The 12,681-nt window shown below is 36.8% G+C and overlaps 1 protein-coding gene across 1 annotated transcript; it reads right to left on the bottom strand.

Annotated features, from left to right (window-relative positions):
- Positions 1-2,074: 2,074 nt before the first annotated feature.
- Positions 2,075-12,045, bottom strand: SPATA9 (spermatogenesis associated 9). The gene is made up of 5 exons (XM_015831935.1): positions 11,985-12,045; positions 11,074-11,162; positions 5,684-5,911; positions 4,071-4,166; positions 2,075-2,302 (listed from the first exon to the last, which is right to left on the bottom strand). Exons 1-5 carry the CDS (start codon positions 12,043-12,045, stop codon positions 2,075-2,077), a joined length of 702 nt encoding a protein of 233 aa, XP_015687421.1.
- Between the last annotated feature and the right edge of the window lie 636 nt (positions 12,046-12,681).

The raw sequence follows: 12,681 nt of genomic DNA, 5'->3' as shown, positions 1-12,681 counted from the left end.
AAGCATTATCAGTGTAAATAAATGGGGATACTACTTTTCCCATGCTATGTATTATTAGGGATCTTTAATTAAAGAAATATTTTTTGCTGTGAAACTCTCATCCTTTATCTTGTACTTGATTTATTTCATCCCACAATGGTAAGCTTGGTACATATTGACTCTTGCTGTAATGGCTTGTAATACACCAATTATTTTGCGGTATAGTGTCTCTTAGTAAAGTAGGTAGGCCACAAAAGTCTGCTTAATGGGAGTCAAGCAGGTTATTTGCATTAATCAGGAATTCTTTTCAGGCCCTTCTAGGAAAGCAAACTTCCAGAGATTAGCACGCACGCATACACAAACACACACACACAGAGTAGACCTATAGGCTATAGTAATACTTAGTATCCCTAATATGGTAAACCTATGCAGATCAGTAGATGAATTCCTACGCAAACACATTTCCCTGCCATTTGAAGCAGATGATTTTGGAGACTTTTCTTTTTTTGAATCTCAGCTGGCTGGATGGAAGGTACGGGAAGAAATCTTCCGGTATCCAGGAGAGAATATATTCTAACACAGACTTGTTCAAATAGACTCTCTTTAATCCTACCTTTTTTCTCCAGGACACCTGTGTACGTGTTTTGTTGCTGTGTGTTTTTAATTGTAAATACCATTTTAAACAGACAGTTTAGTGCTAATTTATATTTTGGTGGGTTGTAATTTGCTACTATGCCTCAGAAGGTCTTTTAATGACTACCAAAATTAACTAGTTATTTCATACTTACACCAAAGGAAACAGATGCTTTACTTTGAGCTTTGTATACACAATTAAGATGTAACAAACTATTTACAATACAAATTTTCCATTAGTAATGCTAAACAGTTCACAGGGACCACAGTGGAGCCTTTTTGTAAGGATTTTCTGATTAGTGTATGTACCATTCCCTATTTTCTCTCTAACCAACCACTCATTTACATGTGTTAAAATCCAGGCCAGGCTGGGTAGAGGAATCAACTGTGGCATCAGCACTGTAAACATCTGGTGGATTTGGGAACAGACCCTGTAGGAAATGGAGTTCATGGGCCTGGTTAAAGGAGCTGTCACACGGTATCTGTAACGCTTAATCAGGACTGGGATTTTTGCAAACAAGACTTTTCTTTTTCCTCTTGCTGCAAACAGAGCCCTTTTCTTCTAATGGTCGGAATTTGTCCATTAGAAAGGTTGTGAGTAACAAAGACCTCTTTACACAGTAGCTTTGGAACAACTTGGCACACACTGCTGTGTAGGAGGGGCTTTTTCAGAGCAACATGCCTTCCACACAGTATGTTGTTAGTTGTCTGGCAAGTAAGGTTTCTGAAGAGAGAGAATCCAAACTGAACCAATTGCCTGCTCTTTGGAATTGTAAGTTATGGAATTCTTTTTTAAAGTAGAGTTGTTTTTAAAATGATCCTGTGAGAAAAATGTACATGCATAGAAGAGTTAACAGGCAAAGAAAATGAAACCTATGAAATTACGAGCTTTCCGGACAAGGGTCAACTAAAAGAAACATCAGCATTTCCCAAATGGTTTTCTAATGATCAACTTGTTATAATTGCTCATTCTTCAGTTTTTAACTTTAACTTGGTTTTTGTTTTCTGATCAATCCATGGATGTTATCAAATATTTTAAAATAAATTTTCCTTGCCCAGGTAATGTGATTATTTTTTCAATGTTTAATGTACCTTTTTATTTAATAATATTTTTTCCTGTTTTGAGATGAAAGCTTTCTGAAACTTTTATGTGAGACGTGACAAGTCATTTATTCATAAATCAGTTTTTTTCCCTCCATCAAGCAGCTTCTAAAGCAGTCATGCCAGGACTTACAAAAGTTGCATTCTCTTTATTATCAGCCTGGAAAAAAATACTTCATTTGAACTTCTGCCTTTGCAAAATGTATCTTCCGTATGCTTTGCACAGCCTCAAAGCATATAAAAACTTGGCAATTCTCAAATGGAAATTGAGAACCATGTTCATATATTTGTGTATTTAATAAAACAATGTGGATATAGGCTGAAAACTCCAAGCTGGGCCTATACTATATAAAAAGAACCATTATTGTTCACTTTCTTGATCCATTGCTGCAAGTAGAGTATGGATGCTTCCACTATTTTGTGATGTTTTAACAGGAAACATTGAAGATTCTTGTTGAAGGGGGGAAGTTGCTTCAATAGCTCTGGGAAATCCATTTTCATCCGCATCTTCACTGCTGCTTTCCCTAGAAGTGTCTTCTGTTTGACTGATGCCTTTTATTTTTGCCAGCAATTTGTTAATGGAGACTGCCTGTTCACATAAAAAGAGATACTTTTGTTTAATTAACTTTAGAGAGTCTGGCATAGTACATTTTTCCTAATTTAAGAAGAGTGTATTGCCCTGTAGTTTTAGTACTGGCTGGACTGCCTTAATTTTATTTATTAAATTTATATACTGTTCAACTCCCCCATAACGTGACTCTGGGCCTTAATTACAGCAAAATAATAAATCATTGGAAAAGTAAAGCTATGACAGAAATGAATAGGGAAGATTGGCATCAGGTGGTATAAAATAAAAACTGAACTGAAACTGTTCCCCCTTGAATAACTGGGGATAGGGAGTCAAAATCTCAAGATGTATGTTGCACATCTTGAAAAAGTCTTTGATTGTGTAGTTGTGGTTGCCATCTTGGCTTTTCTGACCTATACCAGATTACCATCATCTGTGATGACTGTTTGGCTGTCACTTTCTTCTTTTTTGATTCACAACTGAAAAAAATGCATTTAAAAAAATGCAGTGGCCTGATCAAATTTGGAGGCATTATTGATAGGGATATTTTCCCCATTCTCTTTTTCCTTCTTCAAGCCTACATGGAGGAGGAATGAAAAAGTTGGAGAAATGGAACAACTCTATTTTTGTGGTTGTTATAGCCTCCCACTTCTTTGTAGAACCAACAAGTAAATTTATATACTAGGGGATCAGTAAAATCCAGAACTAGCTAAGATTCTGGATCAGATGAGACAACTTAGTTTAGGCTGTTGTGCTGTTATATGAAGATATTCATTGTATTTTGTTCTGATGTTAGCTACCTTCAGTATAATTGTTGATAGAAAGCTGATATATAAAGCAAATTAATGTTCTGTGTTATTTTAATGACTTTAATATAAAGTATAATGATCTGCAAATAGTTCCATTCTTGGTCAGTTCTAGTGTTAAATCAATGAATTCTTTTCACCCAAGTTTTAACTGTTGATTTTAATTGATTTTAATTTAATTTTAATTAAAATTTTGCTGCCACATTTTATATTTTATAAGCTGCCTTTATAACCCACACGGAGCAGAGAATAAATTTAATAATATAATATGAAAAATTAAAAAATGAAATTTATATTTATGACTTCAACCAGAACCTTGAAAGAAGATTGGGCTGTATCTTAACATTTCTTAAGACATAATTGCTATAACTATTTTATTCATTCTTACCCATTGTTAGGGTAAGACATAAACACTATAAGTATATTGGCTGGGTTCTTGTAGAAGAGCAGGTAGAGCTGGGGACAGAGTTAAGCAAGTTATCAGTCTAAAATTGTTACATTTCCACAAACAGTCTAAATCCAATCCCTCTTGAATCCATTGACCCTTATCTCATGCCAATTTAGTTTTGAACTCTAGTTGACTAGATTCTCATGTATAGGTTTGAGAAATAAATCTTCTGAACTGCAACTTAACGTATGGCCCTGATTCTTTGTGCCAGACAGTTCCTTCATCAAGCTAAGTCATTTGTAACCATGGTTTGTAACAATCATGGCATGTGGGATAGTCTATAGTTGGTTGTATTTGCCAAAACACATTAGTTATAAAGCAAAGCTTATTATTCACAGTTTACTAAACACATCTAAGTTATAACCAAACCATTTTGTGGCTTAATGTGATGCTTGAACTCATTTTTTTCTCATTAGTAAAGAGATATGAGGTCTATTGCTAAGATTCTATAATTATTGATTATGAGTTTACTTGCTGAGAATAAGATGGTATTTTGTGTAAGAAAAGCTGGAGTAACACTTATTTATTAACCCACCAGAAAAATTAGTGCTGCATAAGAAGCACACATTATGCTGGTAAGGGCAGCTTTTGCTGGGTAGGAAATGATATCATAAAAGAAGACTTTCTTGTCCTGAAGAGAGAAAACAGAAAGAGAAAAAAAAATCATTCATCCATTTTATAATATGGTGGGTGTGATCCTCTCAATTTTAAATCCCACAGTTTTCAGTAGAATTAAACAATTGTTCCTTAATACTGTAGTGTAACAAATTGTTAGACGACATATGAAGCTGTCTTTTATACCAAGGGGGTTCCATACTGAATTCCTGGTATTACTAAGTAAAGGACATGGTGCAGCTCTTTCATCTATTTTTTTCCCTTCCTATTAGAGAAAAAAGGATGGATGGAGCTAGGAGAAAATAGACTCAGAGTTTTATCTCATTAAGAAAATGCAGTTTCCTGATTCACTAGGAATTACTTTCTAGTGATTTAGCAAGTTGTTCAACTTATATACCAAATGAATTCAACCATTTATAGTTCATTCCGTAATCCGTTAATTCGCAATCAAGAGTTTTTAGCATGCAGTAGTCCTTGCTTAACAACTGTCCTGTTTAGGGATTCTTCTAAATTACGACAGCACTGAAAAAGTAATTTTACAACCGGTTCTTGCATTTATGATTATTGCACATTCCTGCAGTCACATGGTTGTCATTTCTGCACTTCACAGCTGGTTTCTGAGAAAGAGTTAATGGAGAAGTCAGCAATAAAATCATAAGTCACAGTTATATGATGTCTTCCCTTATGACCATAGATTATTTGTTTAATGATCGCAGCCAGAGTGATGTTAATTGCAGCATGGTCACGTGATGTTTCATTTAACAAATGTGTCACTTAGCAATGATGGTTGCTGATCCCAATTGCCATTAAGCAAGGATTACCTTCATTACTCATCAAGTAACTGAATTAAGCTGGGCCAAGATATCTATCCCCCATATAATTTTGAGATGAGGGAAAGCAATTTTTTTTTAAATATAGGTACAACTAACTCAGAGACTATCAGGGCAATCTAAGTCATTAATCATGATTTATAATCTATAAGGGCTGAGTTGACACTAAATCTATAGGAGCTAGACCAGTGGTGGCGAACTTATGGCATGCGTGCCAGAGGCAGCACTCAGAGCCCTCTCTGTGGGCACGTGTGCTGTTGCCCCAGCCCCGCCTCCCCCCAAGGCCCCTTTCTCATGAGCAGCCCCCCTGGAGGAAAGTCGCCCTTGAGCACGGTCTGCCCGGAGCAGCGCAGCCAAGGACATGGCAGCCGGGCAGCAGGGACAAGACTCCGCCCTTGCACCCCATCGCACGCAGATGATGCTGTGAGGCACGGGTGGAGGGCATGGTTGCCATGGTGTGCTGGGCCGCCTGGGCGATCTGCTGTGGTGGGCCCCGGAGGCGGTGGGTGGCCTTGCGGGGTGTGTGGCGGAGTGGGTGGGGCACGGAGCAGGACGGGCGGGGTGGCAGGGCGGTTTTGGGGCACTCAGTCTCTAAAAGGTTCCCCATCACTGAGCTAGACTGTAGCTTAGTGACATGTTTGATGTTAGCACTTTCAGAACAGAACTTATTTAAGTTGTGTGAGGGATAGTTGAATTTACCTACTTGCATCCTATACAATGGCTGTTTGGGAGTATTTGATGTTCTCAAAAGGCGTTGTGATAAGATATTTAGCTCTGTTAATTTTTTAGCAAGCTGCGGCTGTAAAACTTTTGCAATGGAGTTTGAAGACCGTGATAGTGTAGTTAGCCCATTCATAATGATAGCTCCATGAGCTGAATAGAATGCCCTGGTGATAACTGATTCAGATTTCTGCACTCTGCGATCTGTTTCCTGAAATAGAAATAAAAAAGCTTTTGGATTTAGAATAAAAGTAGTCAATTTGTTGTGTGAAAGATAGTAACATACAGTTACATGCCTATGAGTTGGCTATATTTACATATAACATACATAAAAGGCAGGATAAAAATATAATAATAATTACATTCAGAACAGTAAAATTTGGAACTAAAATAGTCTATCTCAGCTACAGAGAAGTATTTTATAATTCTAATATTACAACTCCAAAAAATGTTTATTCTACTTATAATGTGTTATTATTTTAATTGAATAGAATCACTATTTCTAGTAATTTTGTTAACCTTTTTACATAGGATTACCACTGAAAAACAGAATAAACTGTATTAAATAAGAGGTTAAAGACTAAGCATGAATTTATGTATTGCTTATCCACTAAATGCTGTCAAGATTATTAGTGCAATTCAGAATTGTATTCCTTGTTCATTCACTGAAAACCAGGAGGGAAATGTCATTTTAGAAAAACAGCTACAGTACACCAAACTTGTTGTTTGGGAGGAGTGGTCAATGCAAAAATTTAAAAAACAAACAAAAACCATCCTTGGGGAGCAGTTGGCAATAGAGTAGAGAGGAAAAAGTGGAACTGGGAATGGGGGATAGAAAAGGGCCATGTATGCTTGGAGCACCCAGTAGCTTAAATTTTAACAAGGGAGTGCTTGTTAGCATTTTATTTCCCATCTGTACATAAATAAGAAACAACTGGAAGCCTGGGGGCAAATCTGCACTTCCTGTTGTCTTAATGCAAACATGAGCCACTCATCTTTCTAGAGGAGTGGAATATACAATCTCTTCCTCAACTCACCCCTAGCCTGTATTGTATTGTCTCAAAAGGTATTTTTCCACTTCCTGACAGAAGAAGTGATAGCTATTGGTTTATCCCCTGCACTTGGCACTTGTGTGCCTTATCCTGTATGTAGGACTGATATAGCTAGTTTTAGCCAGAGAAACTCCATTTTGTTAAATGTCTATGGACATTCTCCATTTTGTTAAAAAAAACACCTTAATTTTGTTCACTTCACAATCCTTAGATATATTCTCTTTGGGCTTCTTATTCTTGGGCCTCACAGCCTTGCCCTAAAATTCCCAGAAGGTTACGTGATACCCTTATCAAGGAATTTGCACCAGGCCAGAAGTTGAGTCAGAGTTAACTTCCCCTATCCTGTTGCATATAGTTAGAAACTTTTGCATACTTAATTACTAGCCTTATCAGTTAGGGACAGAAGGACGAGGGCTATAATATTTTAGTAATGAATCCACTTCTGGGAGGGCCCTTCTCTAGCAGGGGTGTGAATACTTTGTCACTCATTACCTATTGCTGCTCATTGCCTAACAATCATGTGCCTTTGTTTTCCAAAGGGGCATAAAAGCTATGCTAATTTGTGATTTAGCCCCAAAGAGCACAATTCTTTGCACTGTACAGAATAAACAGGTTGCAATTTCCCACCTCGTGTTATAAATTACCTACTTCGTACCAGGGAAAAACAAATTCAGCATGGGGAGGGGGCAGTTCATGGTTTGGCCAACAGACTTGTGCAAGTACTGGGTTTGAAACTTGCCATCACAAGTAATATAATTTATTTGATTTATTGTTTAAATTCAGGCATCAAGTCTTTTGGGCCACTTGGGAGCTGAGGTGAATCCCTGCTGCCTCTGGTGACCACAAGTATGATGAAACAGGTCATCATTGAACTAATTAAAAAACAGAACAGAACAGGGATACAGATGGTAGCTCAGGGAAGAAAAATAGTAATTAAGAAAAAAAAATGTTCTTGTCCACTTTTAAATTGAAGAATCTAATTGAATATATCAAGTTATATGTCCCAGTCCTCCAGAAAGTGAGTGGTTCATCAAATTGTGAATCTAGTAATGTACGTGAAACTGTTAAAAATGATGTGAAAGTACAGATATAAATCATGCATTCATAAAAGTATAAATAGTTTTGTCTCTAAATAAAAGTATAATATAAGCCATTAAAAAGTTAAAACAGTTTATGCAAGCCAAGCATATATCTATTGAAATAATATTAATAATTCATGTTCTAGTGATTCATAAATCAGTTCCACCTTTCAATACATTTGACGAGTGCACTGCCTGAAAGGTTTTCTTTTTTTAAAGAAAACTGCATCAAGTAAACTTTAAAGAAAGTTAAACAGTATAGCAGTGAAAATCCAGCAGTGAGAAGCCAGACTAGTGTGCACTCACGTGCCTCCAATCCCCTTGCTTGCTGCAAAGCCAGATTGGAGTCCTTGGGCCTCTCCTTCTAGCCCATTTTGGAGCTGATCCAAAAACAAGGGAATGGTTCCCACCCCACCCGATCAATGTAGGACTTCGTTTCCAAACACCCTTTGCACAGGTTCTGGACAAAACTTCGGGACTGAAAAAGCAGCAATGGGAGCAAAGGGCTGCTCAAAGGAGGAGGAAGGAGAAGGTGGGAGAAGTCACTACCGAACAGGCAAAGTGCGACAGGTGTCAGGGTGTGGTAGGCCTGGCTGCAGGGGCCCTTTGGCATGATAAGCGGTTGTGGGGTACACGGGGCAACTCCCCTCTTTCCCACCTGCCTCGTGGCAGTGTCCCCCCACCCTCTGCCACCCCCCTGTAGAGAACCGGTTGTTAAATTATTTGAATCCCACCACTGGTTCAAATCTGAAAGTTAGAAATCTTGAATTAATCTTCCCATCTTCTTGCTAATCTATGAGAGTAATTATTTTCAAAATCCAACATTAGGAAACTCCAAATAGTGGGGTATTCCAACATGTAGAAAAATTGAGACCAGTCCTTCCTTGCTAGTTAAGTTAAACCTTCTCCTAACTTTCAAAATGAGAGTCTTTTTAAAGGTAAAATATTAGAAAATGGTACGCTTCATCTTCCAAATTTCAACCTATTGCTAGAGAATGTTTCAATATCAATGTGCTATAACTGGGCCATAGGATTCTGTTATAAAATAGTTAGCAATTTTTGTCTTCCAAAGGCTGTTCAAATATCAAATATTGTTGTATGGAAAAGAATCTCTTATCCAATAATGACATTTGTTTTTACAATATTCTCCTGTATGTTTTTTTTAAAATAAAAGCAGGGGTGAGATGCTATTTTAAATGGAAACGTTATTTATTTATGGCTTCAAATCAGTTTTGACTTAGGCAACTGTCTAAATTCATGCAATTTTGTTGACATTTTCAGAAGTGGTTTGCATTTGCCTTTAATATATACAAATGTAGGATCCAGGCTGTGTCAGGCCCCCCAAAACAAAGACAAGTAGAAAGATTTCTAAGCAGTTTTCTCTCGGGGAAATATTGTTCCTTACCTAGAGGCAGAAATCTTTCCAAACTAAAGCAACTACTTGAATTATTAACCTCTTTCTGCCAATCAAACTATCTAAATTTTGCTGTCTCTTGGTCCTCTGGAATGCAGCCCCTCCCTCCTGGGAATCCAGACTACATCCCACCATAGGCTGGCTGTTCAATAGTCAGAAGGGCTTGTTCTGTGGGGAGGAGGAGGAGGAGGAGATGATTTTTGCATAATCCCCCTGCAGCACACTGCTCCTGATGCTAACCCCATGTCTGAGAAAGAGGAAGAGTTTGCAAAAGTCAAATCTAAGGCCCTTGCTTCAATGTCAGCACAACATCACTAAATACTTTAAAACAAAAACATTCTTATATATCCAAAACAAAAGATTTGTAGTCTTTAGATCAATCTTCTATTTTCGAGAAAACTAACACAATCTTTCTTCAAATGTTGACATGTTTACCTGATTGTATTACTTCAGTTTTATTTTAGAAGCCATTAGGTAGATTTACCAGACTGGAAATGCAAAAGGCTAGATGGCACCAAAGAGTTAGGTGCTTGTGGAGTTCTTGATGCTTTCTGAGCTTGGTTGTTTGCTTGCAGTCATTTCATTACTCAACTGAGCAACATCTTCAATTAGGAGTTTTTTAATTGATATTTAGTGATCCAGTGGATCTTTGCAGCCCATATCTGGTAAGTCCAAATTTACAAGATCTCCTGCACTTGGGTTTTGGCAATGTCTTTATGATGGATAAACATTGTTATGATATTCTTTATATGAGGATAGATAGATCTATGTCCTTCCATTTTATGACTAACATCAACATTAGTTAAACTTTAAAAGTTAAAGTAGATATTTTGACTAAAATACATCTACTTGTAACAATAGCTTTCACCCTTGCAATTGAGCGACTCTGTTCATGTTACCTGCCTAGCTACCGCTAACTGTGAGTTGTCCAAGCCAGTTTCTTTGTTTGAATAACATACTGAACCATAAACTGATCACAGAGTTTGCAGAACTTTAAGCCTAAAGTCTGGTTGGCTAGCTGGTGGCCCAATATTGGTGCCTCAATACAATGTACCTCTTATATCCAGTATTGTATGCTATTACATTATATTGTTTTATGAAAATGAAGGCAATTTCACAACTGTGTTGCACACTAGGAATAAATATTATCATTTGCTAAAACATCATTTTCCAACTTGGTTCCCTGCCACCTACTTTTGCATAGACCTTCTCGTCTTAAGACAGCTCTATCATTACTTAGTGAAATGGCCAACATTTGCCAAATGTTTTATTTCTCAGGAGGTTCATAATATCCCCCCCCATCCCTTTTGCTCTGTTAAACAAATAGTTGCAGCAACCATCCAAACCAACATGACTGATAAAAAATGTTGCAAGGAGACAATTACCTACTCCCCTCATTTCTATCTCCTCTGCAAGCTATTTTACAAGATGGCCACTGTGACAGAGATAAATTCAAGGTCACCCTTATTCTGGTATAAATTATACTTGCACATTTTTAGTATAATATAAAGGTACAACATGGATACCTGCATCACTGAATAATTAAAATAGTTTCTTTTTGTTGCTTTTAATCATACTTATTTCTTATATGACACTTCACTTAAGGTACTCATACTAAAGAAAATTAAACTAAACATGACATATAGAAGTATGCAATATTGTAACAGCTTTTAAAATGTATTTAGTGGACTGAATATCTTTACTGTCATATGGTAATTTTTTCATTGTAATGCGAGAGTTTGCAAAATGAAAAATAAATACTAAGCATGTTATGAAAATGTCTGAACATTTGAAATAGCAAGGAAATGTAGTAGTTAAGAAATATTACCTGGTTTGAACGTGTCAGCCTCAATAGATTTGGAAATTCGTCTCTAATCTCATCTATAATTTCCAAGACGGCTCTCTGTATAACCCCAGCTGAATTGAAATACAGTAATTAAAATAATAAAATCCTGATCTTCAGAATTAAATTTCAAATATGAAGCACTGCATATTTGTAAAAAAATTGGGTTAAATGAGGTATAATAGCAGAAACTAAAATGCCATTTAGATTTTGTTAGGCCCCATTCATGAACACCAGATCCTACCCAATTTGAACCATATTCCAAAGACTGTGGTGATTATGTCAAGTATCAATATTCCTTCCCCTTTTTTTCTGCATTGTATAGTGGATCAGTCCCAGGAAAGTCTACTCCTATTTTGGGAGGTTGGACTAGAAGGCCTCCAAGGAACCCTCCAACCTTATGATTCTATGATTCTCCTTATCTCTCTTTTAATAATCTTGACTAGCAGTAATTTGGAGAAATCAAAATCCTGTTGCCATCAAGAGTTAGCTAAATGGTGGTATGGCTTAGGGCAGCTTCTTATATGTATAAACTTTATTTATAGTCAATTTTTAGCCAGCTTCATCAGATCTGCCTCCTGTTTCTAAGGGGTTAATAATTTGGCAAGACTATGGACCTTTCTTACTAACTTCCTTTACTGTTGAACTGAAATTGCAGGGGCAACTGGAGGCACTAAGATTTCAGAAATTTCTGTATGGTAAAATATTGTGGGAACTTAGCCCATCTCTCACATATTTCTAAATGACATTTCTCTTGGAGTTTGGTTATCTTAGCCAAATTCAACAAAGTTATGTCTGTATGAATGTGTGTATTTGGTAGAAGCTAGATTTCTTTTAAATGTTTGAAAATTTAAGATGAAAATATTCTTAGACTTAGGCATTTAAAAAATTCATACCTTGTCCAGCAAATTTCCTGACAATCTCCCCACATATCCAGCCAATTGGTCTAAGAGCCATTTTTTAATACTTGCTACCACTAGAAGATGGTGTCTTCCAATCAAACGAATGGTTCAGGCCACAAATGACAGTATCCCATACATATGCATACAGCTACCTTCAAGACATGAGACCTTTATGAGAACATAATGTACCTCTCAAACTCAGTACAGCCTGAGGCAATCAGTGTGTGTCATGTATACCAAATTTCCCTCATTTTAGCAGACAGGACTTTCAAATAGTTCCAATATACTGGAACGAAGGAATGTATGAGATAACCTGAAAACTGGGACAACCTCACCAGATTTATAATCATTAGCAGTCTGAAACTCAAAATTCAAGACCAATGGGGATGGGGGGGGACAGAATTTCTGGGTTATAAAAAATTCAGAACAAATGAAATGTTCCAAATTTCATACCCTTGAATTTTAAAATGCAACCCTCTATTTCTCAAGATTTCTCAAGATCAGGACTCAAGATTTCCTGATTTTCATCCCACTTCGTATAAAAGCATTTCGATTTCAGAACCCCTCCAAAATGTTTTCATAATTAATTCTCTTTCCTAAATTTCTCTCTTGTATTCCCTAATTGTGATTGCCTTCACATGAGATTACAGACTCTCAAGCATTACATTATATGCAGATTAGTTATTGTAAT

This window comes from Protobothrops mucrosquamatus, unplaced genomic scaffold, assembly GCF_001527695.2.
Source record: "Protobothrops mucrosquamatus isolate PMUCROS unplaced genomic scaffold, P.Mucros_1.0 scaffold_290, whole genome shotgun sequence".
NCBI classification, from domain to species: Eukaryota; Metazoa; Chordata; class Lepidosauria; order Squamata; family Viperidae; genus Protobothrops; species Protobothrops mucrosquamatus.
The sequence above is the reverse complement of the archived record's forward strand: the minus strand, read 5'-3'. Positions and strand labels throughout refer to the sequence as shown.